This window comes from Nerophis lumbriciformis, linkage group LG20 (genome assembly GCF_033978685.3).
Source record: "Nerophis lumbriciformis linkage group LG20, RoL_Nlum_v2.1, whole genome shotgun sequence".
In the NCBI taxonomy this organism is placed as follows: Eukaryota; Metazoa; Chordata; class Actinopteri; order Syngnathiformes; family Syngnathidae; genus Nerophis; species Nerophis lumbriciformis.
Genome location: NC_084567.2, coordinates 10,208,422 through 10,228,275, shown reverse-complemented (window position 1 = coordinate 10,228,275; position 19,854 = coordinate 10,208,422). Strand labels below are relative to the sequence as shown.

Sequence of the window (19,854 nt, the reverse complement as noted above, 5' to 3'; positions counted from 1 at the left end):
TCCAGGTTGTCCCGAATTTCCCACATTTCCAGGAAATTCCCATTGAAATGAATGAACATATTCTTAGTTCTACAATGAACAATTGACAATGAATAGGAAATATACAATCGACTACATTTCCCAAATCTCTCATGCGATTGGAACCGTTGCACGCTCCACTCACCTTGTACGATAAAACTACAATTTTCCAAGTGGCAAAATATTCCAGGAATTTCCAGAAATCCCGGTTCTCCAAAGCCCTCTTTTCACCTCATGCTGGAAAGTTTTCACAGTCCACATTTTTCAACCGTTTCAATAAATACCAAAATATCCATTCTCAAGTCAAACGGTTACTCCGTCAACATTTTTCAACCGATTATGAAATATTCCAACACCAACCCATTCATATCATCTGGGACAATTGTGCTGGTATCAATAATTTAAAAAATTCCCGGTTTTCCCGAATTTCCCACATTTCCAGGAAATTCCAATTGAAATGAATGGACATATGCATAGTTCTACAATGCTCTATATTCTCAAATAATTGTGCATGTTTTAAACCCGATTCCGACCTTTTAACAATCCACCCACACTACTCTTCCGATGCAGCGAACGCAAAACATGTTTCCCCAAAAATTCCCGGTTTCCCCGGAAATTCCGTGAATTTTCTCCCCATTGACAAAGAATAGGAAATATACAATCGACTGCATTTCCCAAATCTTTCACCTGATTGGAACTGTTCCCTGCTCCACTCACCTTGGACAATCAAGCTATTTCCCAAGTTGCAAAATATTCCAGGAATATCCAGCATTCCCGGTTCTTCTAAGTCTCATGCTGGAAAGTTTTCACAATCCACATTTTTCAACCGTTTCAAAAAACATTTCTCTTCGGGGGGAGGACAAAATTAAAATGTTTCCTTTTTTTTTTTTTTTTTTTTACAAATTCCTGGTTTTACCAAAATACCAGAAATACCGAAATACCCATTCTCAAGTCAAACGGTTACTCTGTCAATATTTTTCAACCGATTCTGAAATATTCCAACACCAACCCATTCATATCATCTAGGACAATTGTGGTGGTATCAATAATTAAAACAATTATCGGTTTTCCCGAATTTCCCACATTTCCAGGAAATTCCAATTGAAATGAATGGACATATGCATAGTTTTACAATACTCTATATTCTCAAAATATTTAGCATGTTTTCAACCCGATTCCGACCTTTCAACAATCCACCCACCCTACTCTTCCGATATATCGAACGCGAAACATGTTTCCCCAAATTCCCGGTTTCCCCAGAAATTCCGTAAATGTTCTCCCCATTGACAAAGAATATACAATCGACTACATTTCCCAAATCTTTCACCTGAGATGAACTGTTCCACACTCCACTCACCTTGGACAATCAAATGACCATTTTCCAAGTTGCAAAATATTCCAGGAATATCCAGCATTCCCGGTTCTCCTAAGCCTCTTGCTGGAAAGTTTTCACAATCCACATTTTTCAACCGTTTCAAAAAACATTTCTCTTCGTGGGGACGACAAAATTAAAATGTTTCCTTTTTTTTTTTTTTTTTTTTACAAATTCCTGGTTTTACCAAAATACCAGGAATACCGAAATACCCATTCTCAAGTCAAACGGTTACTCTGTCAATATTTTTCAACCGATTCCGAAACATTCCAACACCAACCCATTCATATCATCTAGGACAATTGTGCTGGTATCAATATTTTTTTTAAATTCCGGTTTTACCAAATTTCCCACATTTCCAGGAAATTCCCATTCAAATGAGTGGACATATTCAAAGTGCTACAATACCCTATATTCTCAAAATATTTAGCATTTTTTAAACCCAATTCCGACCTTTCAGTCATCCATGTGACGACCGGGTCGCATGATGATGCAGGGTTTGCTCTCCCTGGATGCAAAACGGACTTCGGACACAGCGTGCAGGTAGGAAATTATTTATTTTAGGAATAAATCAGACGGGAACAAAGAAAAACGTGCTCATAGCACAGAAGGCAAAAACCAAAGGGGCTAGCGTGGGAGCTAGCAAGCAAAAGAGCCTAGCGTGGAAGGTAGCAGGAATCAAAATTGTCGTCGACTGTTGCATAAAGCAGATTAGGAAGCCAGACCGAGTGAGGCCAGGGTCTAGACTAAATAGCCCTCTGATGAGTGCCCGGGCAACAGGTGAGCGTCCCGAACACTAACCAGAGGCAGGTGACTGCAATCTGCCGTCATGGCAACTGAAACAAACAAACTCAAGAGGTGCTGAAAACACAAGTGACTCGAAAACGTAAACAGACCATGATCCGGGCAGCGGATCATAACAATCCACCCACACTACTTTTCTGATATATCGAACACAAAACATGTTTCCCATCCATCCATCCATCCATCTTCTTCCGCTTATCCGAGGTCGGGTCGCGGGGGCAGCAGCCTAAGCAGGGAAGCCCAGACTTCCCTCTCCCCAGCCACTTCGTCCAGCTCCTCCCGGGGGGTCCCGAGGCGTTCCCAGGCCAGCCGGGAGACATAGTCTTCCCAACGTGTCCTGGGTCTTTTCGTGGCCTCCTACCGGTCGGACGTGCCCTAAACACCTCCCTACGGAGGCGCTCGGGTGGCATCCTGACCAGATGCCCGAACCACCTCATCTGGCTCCTCTCCATGTGGAGGAGCAGCGGCTTTACTTTGAGCTCCTCCCGGATGACAGAGCTTCTCACCCTATCTCTAAGGGAGAGCCCCGCCACCCGGCGGAGGAAACTCATTTCGGCCGCTTGTACCCGTGATCTTGTCCTTTCGGTCATAACCCAAAGCTCGTGACCATAGGTGAGGATGGGAACGTAGATCGACCGGTAAATTGAGAGCTTTGCCTTCCGGCTCAGCTCCTTCTTCACCACAACGGATCGATACAGCGTCCGCATTACTGAAGACGCCGCACCGATCCGCCTGTCGATCTCACGATCCACTCTTCCCTCACTCGTGAACAAGAACATGTTTCCCCTTTCCAAAAATTCCCAGTTTTCCCGGAAATGTTCTCCCTATTGACAATGAATAGGAAATAAACAATGGACTGCATTTCTCAAATTGCTTATCCTTTTTGAACCGTTCCATCCACATGCTCCACTCACCCTGGACATTCAAGCCAGCATGTTTCCCAGTTTAAAAAAAATTCCCTAATTACCCGGAATTACCAGGAATTTCCCTTAATTGAAAATGAACAGGCAATATCATCATCGTCATCGGCGGTCACTCGAAGAGAGTATGACGATCCTCCTGGTAGGATGCCTGTGCGTGACTTTGTTTAACGTGGGGAGACTGGTGCACAGACAGTCACCACTCGATCCTTAACAGAACCGGGTCAGGGTCCAGTGGCATGGAGTCCAAGACGACTGGGGACCCTTTTCTGCTGCAGCCTTCTTCCACCATCCAGCCGTTGTGACGCTCCATAGGGTTAGCAATCATCCTCCGCCTGTTCCACCGTTGAGGTCTTGGGTCGTTATTTCCCCATAACTGGGCCCACATGAATATGGGGGTGCCTTCTTCCGCCATCACAGCCGTTGTGGTAGTTCTTAAATCTACCGTCTTCCGCCTGCTCCGCCGTTGAGGTCTTCACCGTATCCCTGGCTAGGGGGCAGTCAGGTACTTGGCCTTTGCCAAGGGCCACTTGGGGTAACAGTAGTAAAGTGGTTAACCTCCTAGTGCCCCAAGACCCCATAGAGGAGCCTCCACTGCCGGATGCACTTTAACGTCATGCCCAGGACAAACGGGCAATATACAGACCTCTCCAAATCCCACATTTCTCAACCGATTCGAACAGTTCCAACATCCACACACTCCACTCACCCTGGACAGTCAATCCTTTCAGTTCCGCTCACACGGCGGCTTGCGCACATAGGGCATTCACACGCAAATCCGGCCAATTGTGTCGGTTTGTATGTACGTGACAGTAGACTTACAACGCTATGCGCCGGTCTTCTTGGGAAATGTGGTATTTCTTCTGGCAAAGCCATGCTTCTTTGGTTCATCACAAACTGTAGAGCCATGACACACCACTGTGACTTGTACTCTCGGCCTTCTCTGTCCACTAGGACAGTGTTTTTCAACCACTGTGCCGCGGCACGCTCGTGTACCGTGGGATATTGTCTGGTGCATACTTGCCAACCCTCCCGGATTTTTCGGGAGACTCCCGAAATTCAGCGCCTCTCCCGAAAACCTCCCGGGACAAATTTTCCCCCGAAAATCTCCCGAAATTCAGGCGGACTCAGGTCCTCCACAATATAAAAAAGCGTACCTGTCCAATGACGTTATAACTGTAGAATGATGGAGGGCGAGTTCTTGGTTTCTTATGTGGGTTTATTGTTAGGCAGTTTCATTATCGTCCTCCCAGTAACAACACACAACAACAGCAGTCACTTTTTTGTATACCGTGAAGCAGTTCGTCTGCCGTAAACAGCAATGTTGTGACACTCTTAAACAGGACAATACTGCCATCTAGTGCATTTGATGAAAGCACTTTTGTGCGTGCCACACAGCAATGCATCAGAGAGGGTGTTAAGCATGGTTCGAAAAATAGTGACAGAGAGTAGAACAAGGATGGACAATTCAACCCTTAACTCAACAATGAGTAGATGAGTGTTATGTGTGTGTATATGTGTAAATAAATGAACACTGAAATTCAAGTATTCATTTTATATATATATATATATATATATATATATATATATATAATAAAATATATATATAATAAAATAAATATATATATATAGAATTCACTGAACGTCAAGTATTTCTTATATATATATATATATATATATATATATATATATATATATATATATATATATATATATATATATTTATATATATATATTTATATATATATATGAAATACTTGACTTGGTGAATTCTAGCTGTAAATATACCCCTCCCCTTTTAGCCACGCCCCCAACCACGCCCCGTCCCACCCCAACCACGCCCACCCCCACCCCCCTCCCCCCACCTCCCGAAATCAGAGGTCTCAAGGTTGGCAAGTATGCTGGTGTGCCGTGGGAGATTATGTAGTTTCACCTAATTGGGTTAAAAATATTTTTTTGCACACCGGTGATTATAATCCGTAAATGTGCCCTTGTTGAGTGTCTGTACTATCTAGAGATCGGCAGAGTAACCATGTAATATTCTTCCATATCAGTAGGTGGCAGCAGGTAGCTAATTGCTTTGTAGAAAACTAAAACTGAACTGACTGCAAAGTAAACAAAAACAGAATGCTGAACGACAGCAAAGACTTACAGCGTGTGGAGCAGCAGACGGCGTCCACAAAGTACATCCGTACATGACATGACAATCAACAACAAAATAGGAGCGCAAGACAAGAACTAAAACACTACACACAGGAAAGCACCAAAAAACTCCAAATAAGTCACGGCGTGATGTTAGAGGTCGTGACAGTACACCTACTTTGAGACAAGAGCTATATTGATGCATGCTTGTTTATGGTTTGAATTCATATCCAACAATTGCAACAACAACTTTTTATTGTCAATATCGGCTGCTGAGTTTCATGTTTTTATGTTTTCTGCTAGTGGTGTGCCTTGGGATTTTTTTCAATGAAAAATATGTGCCTTGGCTCAGAAAAGGTTGAACAACACTGCACAAGAGACAGTGTCATTGGTACATTTTTATTAACAAGGCTCTTCTGGGACTATTGTTCGAATACATGTTTGCACTGATTTCACAGAGAAGTACCAACTCTTATGCACTGACATTCAACGATCGGGTGTTGCTCTCTGTCCCTTTTGCTCGCACTGAGCTCGGGAAAAAAAAAGCTTTTGTCTATGCAGGAATATGCTACAAAGAGACTGGAAGCTGACTGAATTGTTATCCTTAAATGCTTTGAAATCTAAACTGAGAGAATTTGAAGGAGCTTCAGTTATCTGTAACAGTTTTACTTGATGTCCATCCTGTCATTTTAATGTGTAACTCTGCTGCCTCTTGGCCAGGACTCCATTGAAAAAGAGGTTTTTAATCTCAATGGGATTTTTTTCCTGGTTAAGTAGAGGTTAAATAAAATAAAAACAAACATGAGGATAGATAGATAGATAGATAGATAGATAGATAGATAGATAGATAGATAGATAGATAGATAGTCCTTTATTGATTCCTTCAAGATTCAAGATGCTTTATTATTGTCCATTCTTTAACATGTACAAGACACATAAGAACTGATATTTCATTTTCGGCACAGTCCTACTAAGAGCAGACATACGTTTACAGGGAGACAAGACGGGACCGCCGACGGTTAAGCCACTTACGGCGCTCCTTAAAAAAGGTGGTAAAAAGGTGATATTGGGAAAGGGGGGAAGAGTAAAAAAAATATATCAGTCTAAGGCTGGACCCTCGCCAGGGGGTCCAGACTGAGTCCAAGGGAAAAAACCTCACATAGCATAGCACATATAAACATGTTACATATAATCACAACAACTCGCAACAGGGGGGGGGGGGGGGGGGGGGGGGTTTCAGGAGAGTTCCCTCAGGAAAATTAAAACTTGACCAAAAGTTGACCAATACAGTTTTCACCCGCGTCCATTAATTTTTCACCTTTTTGCTTAAATGCTTTGTTATTATTAATAGGGAGCCACAAAAAAAAATCGATTCACATCCGAATTGCGATTCTTATTCATCCTGATTTTAAATCGATTAATTTTCAAAAATACATTAAGAATAAATAAAAATTTAATACAATTATTTTTTTATGAGAATCAATTTTTAAAAAGCCGTTTTTTTAAGGCCATCTTCATGCAACCAGAAGGTGCTTTTCTAGCCAGTAACCTGTTTTGGTTTGTTTTTTAAAATCAGAATTACTATACCAGAAAATACAACGCGAGAACTGGTTTTGAATGGAGAATAATGTTAATTCCAGAATCAATCCTGAATCATCTACCAGGAATCAGAATCGGATTAAATCATTACGTACCCAAATATTCACACCCCTAATTATTATTATTATTACCTACTGTATTACTATTAATTGTACTATGGATGTCTCGCGCCTATATTAATATCGGATATGGGTAAAAATATCAGTGAAAAAACAAGTATCGGATTATACCATCTTGCATCTAAACTTTCAAATACAATACAACACAAAATAAGATTCCTGAACTGAACAATACTGCAGTGTAAAACAGCACATTTTTCAATATAAACACATATCAAACAATTATATTTGCATATTACTTACAAATCTCTCCAAGACTGGAGCATAATAGAAAGTATCCAGTAACAAACGTGTTCGCAGCATGAGCTTAACTTAATAAATAATTGTGGTTCCCCGGCGCCAAAAAACCCCAACAATTACCATTCCACTTCAACTTAAAGAAAGCATAAGTCCTTTCCAGATGGTTAATACAAATAGTTGTTTGTTTTGTTCTCTGTTTGTCTAATTTTACTTGATCAAGCCTTTTCATAACATTCCACACTACAAAATAACACAAGTATCTATTAGGGTTGTTCGGTATAACGGTACTAATAAAGTACCGCCAAATGTGGCGATTAGTATTAGCACCTTTGCTTCAAACTTAGGTAAACATTTAAATAATAAGCATTCAGATTTGCACAAGGAGTTATAAAAAGTGACAGGTAATAATAATGTAGTTGGTACACCTGTCCTGCTGTTCGGTCCGGTGCAGACTGTCGTCGAGGAGCACAGGGAAGACGTTCCCTTCAGGGTCGATGCCATTTCAATGCCTTTTAATTTACATTTCAACCTTGTAAAATTGTTCTTTGACTGTGAGTGTTTAATGTAGTGTAAGATTTTCTGTTCGAATCAAGCCAATATTGAAATTTTTTGTAGTATTGAAAAGTATCGATATACATTTTGGTATCGGTACCACTACTAAGTTATTGGTATCAGGACAAATCTAGTATCTATGATTCTGCCTGATATCATATCAGATCAATATCGGTATCAGACAATACTCAAGGCTCCTATATCAGTATCGTATCAGGCATGAAAAAGTTGTTTTGCAACACCCCTAAATGTTAATTTTATTTACTGTTACCATCCGTGATGGTTAGCATCCTTTTACACTTGTATGACAGCTCATTAGCAAGATAATCCTGAATCCAGACCGTGATCCGGATCAGCCTCAAAATGTAATCACGTGTTCCTTATCCCATTTTGGACGTTTCATAAAAAATTGCCCAATTCTTTCTGAGTTATTTTGCTAATTAACGGACAGAAGAATGGCACTGTTTCGATGCCAGGCCTCGTGTCGCAGGTGATAAATAAACAAATTAAAATAAATAATTTAATTTAATTTAGATTAATTTAATTTAAAACAAATTAAATGATATTCAATTACATATAATTAAATTGAATTAAAATACATTAAAAATACATTAAAATACATTAAAAAATAAATTAAAATACATTAAAATACATTACAATAAATAAAATACAATTAAATTAAATTAAATAATATATTTATCAATATAGTTTGGACTTTGGGGCGGTATAGCTCGGTTGAGGGTTCCAGGTTCGATCCTCGCTTCCGCCATCCTAGTCACTGCCGTTGTGTCCTTGGGCAAGACACTTTACCCACCTGCTCCCAGTGCCACCCACACTGGTTTAAATGTAACTTAGATATTGGGTTTCACTATGTAAAAGTGCTTTGAGTCACTAGAGAAAAGCACTATATAAATATAATTCACTTCACTTTTTCCTGTACCAGTTCAGTCTCACAGCTGTGCTGGAGCCTACACAAGTAAATCTGAAATGACACCAAATGGTTTTTCTTTGGAAAATAAGATTGTAACTATGAACCCGACATGCAATTAGACCAAAAAATACATGCCAATATGACCCACATTCTATTTGTCTTTGTTTCATTTTCGGCTTGGGAAAACTTCCACAATGGGTGTTTGTTGTTTCCTATTCGCTTCCTGGCTTGAACAAAGCGAGCGGCCTCCTTCTCCCCTTGTCGTCGCTCTCCTCTTCATTTCCTCAGAGAGTCTGAGGAAATTGACAGTGTACCAGCATACATTTATTAAGGACAAGTGTGTGTGTGTGTGTGTGCGTGTGTGTGTGTGTGTGAGGGGTTCCTTTCCAAATAGATTGGGAAATTGTTGCTGAGGGATTTGGCGGCTGACGGTGAAGAGAAGCGCCACAAATCTTGCAAATCCCCCAAAAGCCAGAAGAACGAGTGGAAGTTTCTTACTTAACCTGCTGCATAAAATGCAAATGTGAATTGTTTTGTGCAAAAACGCCTTCTGACAGCATCCTCCTAACAAGATGAGCTTCTTCTGCCCATAGAAAATAAGAATACAATTCATGTGTGTCTGTGTCAAACTGTCAATGTTTCAAAGGGGTCCTTGTCAGGTTCAAACACCAAACGATCTATTAAACAAGACAAGAAGCATGGAATCAGGCAGAGACAGTTACAGTCTCCCACCACGCTCTAAGGTACAGCCCCCGCGCTCCTCTATTTATTCAGTCGTTCCCTAGTTAACATCACTGAGGCTGCCTCTAAAGGGAGTGGTCACACATTTCATGCGAGCAGCTCAGCACGCAAAATACGTGATTATTCAGAACGGAAAGGGCTGGGGGCCTTGTGATTTCGCTTTGTCTGCGTGCTGTCGTCTTATCTTTAAAATGATCTTACTCGTTTTTAAATCCTTACGTGGTCTTGCCCCACCTTACCTCTCTGAGCTGCTCCACCTTTATGCCCCCACCCGGTCCCTCAGGTCAGCTGATCAGCTGCTCCTGGAGGTACCCAAATCAAAGCGCAAGCTCAGAGGGGACAAAGCCTTCTCTGTTGCGGGTCCTAAACTCTGGAACCATCTCCCGCTCCATGTGAGACAGGCCCCTTCTTTGGCTATTTTTAAGACCCTTCTTAAACCCATTTTTATTCACTGGCTTTTAACCCAGCATCAGACTTTAAACTGTTTTTAACTTTTTAACCGCATTTTATCTAACAAATAGATTTTAGGGTAATTTGTATTAGCTTTTTCAATGTGTATTTTACTTCGGTTTTAAATGTTATTTTTTTAGTCTATCCTTTGCCTGTATTTCTTTGTGGTTTCTTTGTTCTTCAACTGTGGTTGTTTTTAAAGGGCTTTATAAATAAAGTTGGTATGGTATGGTATGGTATGGTCGTTGAGGTACTTGAAGTCCGTCAAGGTCTGGAAACAGAAACTGCTGCTGCGAGACAACTTGCAGTGGAAGATAACAAGTTGTGTGCCTTTGCACAGATAGAAAAGTACAACTTGAGCACAATAGATACTAACTATAGCAACGGTCTTTAAGCATAAGAGTTGTTATACATAATTATTCTAACAGCCCTATGATGATTTTTCTTATCTACATTTAAAACACTTCCTTATGGTCTAATTACATAATGGTGCATGCATGGAGGCTACGCCGGATAGTCGAACCTCGGATTCAGGAGGAACAGTGTGGTTTTCGTCCTGGTCGTGGAACTGTGGACCAGCTCTATACTCTCGGCAGGGTCCTTGAGGGTGCGTGGGAGTTTGCCCAACCAGTCTACATGTGCTTTGTGGACTTGGAGAAGGCATTCTACCGTGTCCCTCGGGAAGTCCTGTGGGGAGTGCTCAGAGAGTATGGGGTATCGGACTGTCTGATTGTGGCGGTCCGCTCCCTGTATGATCAGTGTCAGAGCTTGGTCCGCATTGCCGGCAGTAAGTCGGACACGTTTCCAGTGAGGGTTGGACTCCGCCAAGGCTGCCCTTTGTCACCGATTCTGTTCATAACTTTTATGGACAGAATTTCTAGGCGCAGTCAAGGCGTTGAGGGGATCCGGTTTGGTGGCTGCAGGATTAGGTCTCTGCTTTTTGCAGATGATGTGGTCCTGATGGCTTCATCTGGCCAGGATCTTCAGCTCTCACTGGATCGGTTCGCAGCCGAGTGTGAAGCGACTGGGATGAGAATCAGCACCTCCAAGTCCATGGTTCTTGCCCGGAAAAGGGTGGAATGCCATCTCCGGGTTGGGGAGGAGACCCTGCCCCAAGTGGAGGAGTTCAAGTACCTAGGAGTCTTGTTCACGAGTGAGGGAAGAGTGGATCGTGAGATCGACAGGCGGATCGGTGCAGCGTCTTCAGTACTGCGGACGCTGTATCGATCCGTTGTGGTGAAGAAGGAGCTGAGCCGGAAGGCAAAGCTCTCAATTTACCGGTCGATCTACGTTCCCATCCTCACCTATGGTCATGAGCTTTGGGTTATGACCAAAAGGACAAGATCACGGGTACAAGCGGCCGAAATGAGTTTCCTCCGTCGGGTGGCGGGGCTCTCCTTTAGACATAGGGTGAGAAGCTCTGCCACCCGGGAGGAGCTCAAAGTAAAGCCGCTGCTCCTCCACATCGTGAGGAGCCAGATGAGGTGGTTCGGGCATCTGGTCAGGATGCCACCCGAACGCCTCCCTAGGGAGGTGTTTAGGGCACGTCCAACCGGTAGGAGGCCACGGGGAAGACCCAGGACACGTTGGGAAGACTATGTCTCCCGGCTGGCCTGGGAACGCCTCGGGATCCCCCGGGAAGAGCTGGACGAAGTGGCTGGAAGAAGATGGATGCATGCATGCATGGTCAACATTTTGCATGGATTATGTTTTACAAGCTCCTTTCAGACCGTCTCTTCAGGACGCACCATTTTGTGGAAGGTCTTCCGTGTTTTCTCCCCGTCAGCCTCGTTTTTTAGCACTTCCGTAGCGAGTCTACTGACAGAGATAACTTCGAACTTTGCGCTACTTTGTATTGGAAATGGCAAGAGCGGATGAGCCAGTCTGCCCCACAAAAAGAGGATAGAGAAAAATAGATAACTTACTGACTAAAATGTAGTGGTGGAAAAACTAACAAGAAAAGGTAGCATTTGAGCTTTAAATATTGCAGTTTCTCCGTCAGCTATTCCTGCCTGCTGCCTTCTTACCTTAACTGTCCTCGTTAAAGATTGTTTACTCCCAATAAGGGCCATCTTCAGTCCCGTAATGCAGACCTGCGCGTGGCAATTTGAGCGCCAAGCGTGCACGGTTTGTCTCTCTTTGGCTCACGTAATTGCGCATTTGTGGAGGCGCACGCCACGCCGTTTCGCTATCATTGTTTACCTTATTGTGGAGCTGGATAAAGAGTTCCACAGGATGTACACTCTGCACTGTAAAGCTCTCGTGTGCCTGCTCCAACATGCGGAGTGTTTTCTTTCCACTTACTTCAGGATGTCTGATGGACATCTTCCAACCTTCTTATATTTGGCGGTTCCTAATGAGATTCCTTCACCAAGGAAAGCCTTTCAAATCCACATTACCACAATGATGTGGATGACTACTGCATGTGTCCATTAGGCTTTATACACAAACTGCACTTGCACCTGCTCGAAAGCCTCAATTAATGTTGTTTTTCTGGGTGTCCTTTTTATACTTTTCTCTTTCAGTTCCGTACATTCGACCCATGCAAGCAGCTTTGGTGCAGTCACCCGGACAACCCTTACTTCTGCAAGACCAAGAAGGGCCCGCCGCTCGACGGGACCGAATGTGCACCCGGGAAAGTAAGTAGGTGCCGCGCTACATGATTGAACATCAAGTTGATTAAAGGCCTACTGAAATGCGATTTTCTTATTCAAACGGGGATAGCAGGTCCATTCTATGTGTCATACTTGATCATTTTGCGATATTGCCATATTTTTGCTGAAAGGATTTAGTAGAGAACATCGACGATAAAGTTCGCAACTTTTGGCCGCTGATAAAAAAGCCTTGCCTGTACCGAAAGTAGCAGACGAGTAGCGTGATGTCACAGGTTGTGGAGCTCCTCACATCTGCACATTGTTTAAAATCATCGATTCGGACCGAGAAAGCGACGATTTCCCCATTAATTTGAGCGAGGATGAAAGATTTGTGGATGAGGAAAGTGAGAGTGAAGGACTAGAGGGCAGTGGGAGCGATTCAGATAGGGAAGATGCTGTAAGAGGCGGGTGGGACCTGATATTCAGCTGGGAATGACTAAAACAGTAAATAAACACAAGACATATATATACTCTATTAGCCACAACACAACCAGGCTTATATTTAATATGCCACAAATTAATCCCGCATAACAAACACCTTCCCCTTCCCGTCCATATAACCCGCCAATGCAACTCAAACACCTGCACAACACACTCAATCCCACAGCCCAAAGTACTGTTCACCTCCCCAAAGTTCATACAGCACATATATTCTCCCAAAGTTACGTACGTGACATGCACATAGCGGCACGCACGCACGTGCAAGCGATCAAATGTTTGGAAGCCGCAGCTGCATGCGTACTCACGGTACCGCGTCTGCGCATCCAACTCAAAGTCCTCCTGGTAAGAGTCTCTGTTGTCCCAGTTCTCCACAGGCCAATGGTAAAGCTTGACTGTCATCTTTCGGGAATGTAAACAATGAAACACCGGCCGTGTTTGTGTTGCTGAAGTCGGCCGCAATACACCGCTTCCCACCTACAGCTTTCTTCTTAGCTGTCTCCATTGTTCATTGAACAAATTGCAAAAGATTCACCAACACAGATGTCCAGAATACTGTGGAATTTTGCGATGAAAACAGACGACTTAATAGCTGGCCACCATGCTGTCTCAAAATGTACTCCACAATCCGGGACGTCACGCGCTGACGTCATCATACCGAGACGTTTTTCAGCAGGGTATTTCGCGCAAAATTTTAAATTGCACTTTAGTAAGCTAACCCGGCCGTATTGGCATGTGTTGCAATGTTAAGATTTCATCATTGATATATAAACTATCAGACTGCGTGGTCGGTAGTAGTGGCTTTCAGTAGGCCTTTAAAGCTGGTATTTAGTTGCACATCGCTACACTGAACAATGTAGTTTCTTTAGGGCTATATAAATAAACATTGATTGATTGAAGTACAAATCCAACTATTTACTGAACATATGGCGTCCCTCAAGGCTCCGCACTCAGTCCCCTTCTGTTCATTTTGTTCACTCCCTCTCAGCCAACTTCTGAAACAATGATTCACTCCCAAACATGAATTCTGCTTTTTTCGTACATTTTCGTACTTGCTACATTGCGGCTTCACCAAATCTTAGATTTATATTTATTATTTATTTAGATATTTGTTTTTTAAACATTCCACATGTTTTTGGCCTAAATTGAGTGTTTAATTTAGTTTGATTAATGTACAGTCATGGTCAAAAGTTGACTTGATTTTTGATTGATTGAAACTTTTATTAGTAGATTGCACAGTACAGTACATATTACGTACAATTGACCACTAATTGGTAATACCCGAATAAGTTTTTCAACTTGTTTAAGTCGGGGTCCACGTTAATCAATTCATGGTATAAATATATACTATCAGCAGAATACAGTCATCACACAAGTTAATCATCAGATTATATACATTGAATTATTTACATTGTAGTTACCTGGAGGTGTTCTTTTAGTGTGGTTTTGAAGGAGGGTTAAAGAACATAATTGTAAAGAACATAATATCATGTCTGTCTTGGGTTTCCAGTCATTTCTACAACTCTTGTTTTTTTTGTGATAGAGTGATTGGAGCACATACTTGTTGGGCACAAAAAAACATTCATGAAGTTTGGTTCTTTTATGAATTTATTATGGGTCTACTGAAATTGTGAGCAAATCTGCTGGGCCAAAAGTATACGTACAGCAATGTTAATATTTGCTTACATGTCCCTTGGCAAGTTTCACTGCAATAAGGCGCTTTTGGTAGCCATCCACAAGCTTCTGCTTGAATTTCTGACCACTCCTCTTGACAAAATTAGTGCAGTTCAGCTAAATGTGTTGTTTTTCTGACATGGACTTGTTTCTTCAGCATTGTCCACACATCTAAGTCAGGACTTTAGGAAGGCCATTCTAAAACCTTCATTCTAGCCTGATTCCTTTACCACTTTTGACGTGTGTTTGGGGTCATTGTCCTGTTGGAACACCCAACTGCGCCCAAGACCCAACCTCCGGGCTGAAGATTTTAGGTTTTCCTGAGGAATTTGGAGGTAATCCTCCTTTTTCATTGTCCCATTTACTCTCTGTAAAGCACAAGTTCCATTGGCAGCAAAACAGGCCCAGAGCATAATACTACAGCACCACCATGTTTGACTGGAGGCATGGTGTTCCTGGGATTAAAGGCCTCACTTTTTCTCCTCCAAACACATTGCTGGGTATTGTGGCCAAACAGCTCAATTTTTGTATACTTTTGACCCAGCAGATTTGGTAACATTTGCAGTAGACCCATAATAAATTCATTAAAGAACCAAACTTCATGAAGTATGTGTTCCAATCACTCTATCACAGAAAAATAAGAGTTGTAGAAATGATTGGAAACTCAAGACAGCCATGACATTATGTTCTTTACAAGTGTATGTAAACTTTTGACCACGACTGTATGTGTGCTATAGTTCAGTATTATAGTATTGTGCCGTGGCAATTGATAATCACCAAGCAATAAACCCATATTTAGGTGAAAGGTGAACAATGCTAACAACAACAAGATAATTAATCTTTGGGCTGTCTTCACCGTGACAATCCATCTGACCAACTTTTGGCAGAACAACTTTTTGATGCACTTCGTCTTCAACCTCTGCCTCATCAATAATACATGTCCACACTGGTGAGCCTTTGGTGTGAGCATTTTCAAAAGACAAGAAGCCAGCTTTCCAGGCAATGTTAAGTGGAGATGAACTCTGTCGATTGACATTATCAGCTCCACATGCCATTGGTGAGTGTTCGACATTAGCAACACGGAATGACACGGGACAGCAATGCTAACAACACGGAATGATAACAACATAAGTACTGTAATCTACGTTATAATGCACTCAAGGTTACTATTTTGGTTGACTATATGGGTGTCATTTCATGCTTAGAGGGCTCTAATTATGTCAAAATAAAGTATTTACAAGGTTAACAGTTTTTTAGTGCACTAATTATGAAGATATTTTTAATATTAATAATACTCCTTTTCGCGGAAATTTGTTCACCACGGTCAGACCTGGAACCAATTGGCCGAAGTGAACAAGAGGCTATTGTTTATCAGTATATTTAAAATATTACTGTACTAAATGGACACGAGTACAACAGGAAGACACTTGCCTAACCTGCTCAGTGGCCTTGTGGTTAGAGTGTCCGCCCTTAGATCGGTAGGTTGTGAGTTCAAACCCCGGCCGAGTCATACCAAAGACTATAAAAATGGGACCCATTACCTCCCTGCTTGGTACTCAGCATCAAGTGTTTGAATTGGGGGTTAAATCACCAAAAATAAGTCCCGGGCGCGGCCACCGCTGCTGCTCACTCCTCCCCTCACCTCCCAGGGGGTGATCAAGGGTGATGGGTCAAATGCAGGGAATGATTTTGCCACACCGTGTGTGTCTGTGACAATCATTGGTACTTTAACACTTATACAGCACACAGTAGGAGCGGGAAAAACTGTAAGGGGGAGCACAACAGAGGAAGGAATTTATATCCCATATTGGATTAGGACGTCGGTTCTGTCATCTGTTGACCAAAGTACTGACACTATAAATGTTCTAATCAAGTTTGATTTTGCTTACCGAAAGAATATTTGATCTGTTTTGCCACTTTGTGTTAGGACTTTTTCAAAAATATTTCCTCTGAACAGATTTGAGTGTGTTTAAAGCCAAATTCAGTGCTTGTGTCTTTTGTCCAGTGGTGCTACAAAGGCCACTGCATGTGGAAAAATCCACACCAGCTCAAGCAAGACGGCGCCTGGGGCTCCTGGAACAAATACGGCTCCTGCTCGCGCTCCTGTGGCACCGGAGTACGCATCCGGACGCGGCAGTGCAACAACCCGGTGTAAGTTGTCAGCGTACGCCGCTGTTATTTTTTTCTTATTAGTTTCTTTTTTCCTATCTGGTCGTTAATTGTGCTCACGTAACACGTACACTCGTTAATTAGCCGCTTCAGAAGGTTTTCTTTCACGCAGCATGTCTCAGCATAAACACAGGAGACGTTTGCCACAAATCACAACTTTGAGCCGAGCGGGGCTTCGACGGGCGTGCAAACATTAATTGGAGCTGTTTTGTGGCAAACAATGGATCAAATCAGCTCACGTTCCTAATCACTCATTATTGTCCTCAAAGCCCGGAATCGCAATGTTCTATTTTCTTAACAATGGCCCCGCAGTTTTATAATACTGCTTTTAGTTTTACTTCATTAAACACAGTACAAAGTACTTCTGGAGTTCCGTCTTTTACAAGAGCTGCAGACGCCCCAACAATAATGCATTGATGTTAAAATGTTTTTTGATTGATTGAAACTTTTATTAGTAGATTGCAAAGTACAGTACATAAGGAGTTAAAGGACTCCAAGGACATCTCAGGACTCCAAGAACATCATAGGACTGTAAAGGCCCTCTCCATCCAAGAGGAGGATGTACGCCGGCAGTTCTTGAAGGCCCCCGGGCCGGATGGTGTCTCCCCCTCCACTCTCAGACACAGTGCGGACCAGCTGGCTCCTGTCTTCACTGACATTTTTAACACCTCTCTGGAGCTATGCCCCGTGCCGTCCTGCTTTAAGACCTCCACCATTGTCCCTGTCCCCAAGAAAGCACGGATCACAGGACTTAATGACTACAGGCCGATTGCACTGACGTCTGTGGTCATGAAGTCCTTTTGAGCGCTTGGTCCTGTCCCACCTCAAGGACATCACCGCCCCCCTACTGGACCCACTGCAGTTCGCCTACAGAGCCAACAGGTCTGTGGATGATGCAGTGAACCTGGCCCTCCACTTCATCCTGGAGCATCTGGATTCCCCAGGAACCTACGCTAGGATCCTGTTTGTGGACTTCAGCTCTGCCTTCAACACCATCCTCCCTGGACTGCTACGAGACAAGCTCTACCAGCTCAGCGTGCCCGACTCCCTCTGCAGTTGGATCAATGACTTCCTGACAGACCGAAGACAGCACGTGCGGCTGGGGAAGATTGGCTCGGACAGTCGAACCACGAACACTGGTACTCCTCAGGGCTGTGTACTCTCCCCCTGGCTCTTCTCCCTGGATACAAACTCCTGCACCTCCAGTCACCAGTCCGTAAAACTGCTCAAGTTTGCGGATGACACTACCCTATCGGGCTCATCTCGGATGAGAGATGAGCTGAGGAGAGAGGTGGACCGGCTGGCGTCCTGGCGCAGCCACAACAACCTGGAGCTGAACGCCCAGAAAACAGTGGAGATGATCATGGACTTCAGGAAAGTCCCCCCTTACCCTGATTGACTCTCCCACCCCCGTCGTCTCCATTGTGGACTCCTTCCGTTTTTTGGGCACCACCATCACCCAAGACCTCAAGTGGGAGTCGACCATCAGCTCCCTCATCAAGAAGGGCCAGCAGAGGATGTACTTCCTGTGGCAGCTGAGGAAACTTAAGGTGCCGACCCAGATGCTGGTGCAGTTTTACTCAGGCATCATCGAGTCCATCCTGACCTCCTCCATCACCTTTTGGTTCCCCGGCGCCACAGTCTAGGATAAGCATCGCCTGCAGCGCATCGTACGTGCTGCTGAGAAGGTGATTGCTTGCAAGCTCCCATCCCTCCAGGACTTGTTCTCCTCCAGGACCAGGAGGCGTGTGGGTCGGATCACCCTGGACACACACTATTCTCCCCTCTCCCCTCAGGCAGGAGACTACGGTCCATCCAGACCCACACCTCCCGCCACCAGTTTTTTCCCCATGGCCATCAGGCACATGAACAATAACTCCTAACAGTAGCTCCCTAGAATTCCTTCTAAGTCTATAACAAGATCTGATAGCTCAGTTACAGCTCTTGCTATTACCAAATCTGTGTTTTATGTTGCACGATTGCACCAAGAAAAATTCCTAGTTTGTGAACCTGTTCTCAAACAATGGCAATAAAACGATTCTGATCTGATATTCCGTACAATTGCCCACTAAATGCATACTTGCCAACCCTCCCGGATTTTCCGGGAGACTCTCGAAATTCAGCGCCTCTCCCGAAAACCTCCCGGGACAAATTTTCTCCCGAAAATCTCCCGAAATTCAGGCGGACTCAGGTCCATGAGGACCTGAGTCCGCTAACCCACAACATAAACAGCATACCTGCCCAATAACGTTATAACTAGAATGATGAAGGGCGAGTTCTTGGTTTCTTATGTGGGTTTATTGTTAGGCAGTTTCATTAACGTCCTCCCAGCGCGGCAACAACACACAACAACAGCAGTCACGTTTTTGTATACCATAAAGCAGTTCGTCTGCCGTAAACAGCAATGTTGTGACACTCTTAAACAGGACAATACTGCCATCTAGTGCATTTGATGAAAGCACTTTTGTGTGTGCCACACAGCAATGCATCATCAGAGAGGGTGATCAGCATGGTTCGAAAAATAGTGACAGAATAGAACAAGGATGGACAATTCAACCCTTAACTCAACAATGAGTAGATGAGTGTTATGTGTGTGTATATGTGTAAATAAATGAACACTGAAATTGAAGTATTTATTTTATATATATATATATATATATATATATATATATATATATATATATATATATATATATATATATATATATATATATATATAATAATAAAATATCCATCCATCCATCCATCTTCTTCCGCTTATCCGAGGTCGGGTCGCGGGGGCAGCAGCCTAAGCAGGGAAGCCCAGACTTCCCTCTCCCCAGCCACTTCGTCCAGCTCTTCCCGTGGGACCCCGAGGCGTTCCCAGGCCAGCCGGGAGACATAGTCTTCCCAACGTGTCCTGGGTCTTCCCCGCGGCCTTCTACCGGTCGGACGTGCCCTAAACACCTCCCTAGGGAGGCGTTCGGGTGGCATCCTGACCAGATGCCCGAACCACCTCATCTGGCTCCTCTCGATGTGGAGGAGCAGCGGC

The 19,854-nt window shown here is 43.3% G+C and overlaps 1 protein-coding gene across 1 annotated transcript in view; it reads left to right on the top strand.

Annotated features, from left to right (window-relative positions):
• Nucleotides 1–19,854, top strand: part of adamts3 (ADAM metallopeptidase with thrombospondin type 1 motif, 3) — a 447,166-nt gene that overhangs the window by 386,734 nt on the left and 40,578 nt on the right. Inside the window, exons 14-15 of the mRNA XM_061981142.1 lie at nucleotides 12,414–12,527; nucleotides 16,660–16,805. Coding sequence (XP_061837126.1) covers nucleotides 12,414–12,527; nucleotides 16,660–16,805 — 260 coding nt within the window. The remainder of the gene's footprint in view (nucleotides 1–12,413; nucleotides 12,528–16,659; nucleotides 16,806–19,854) is intronic.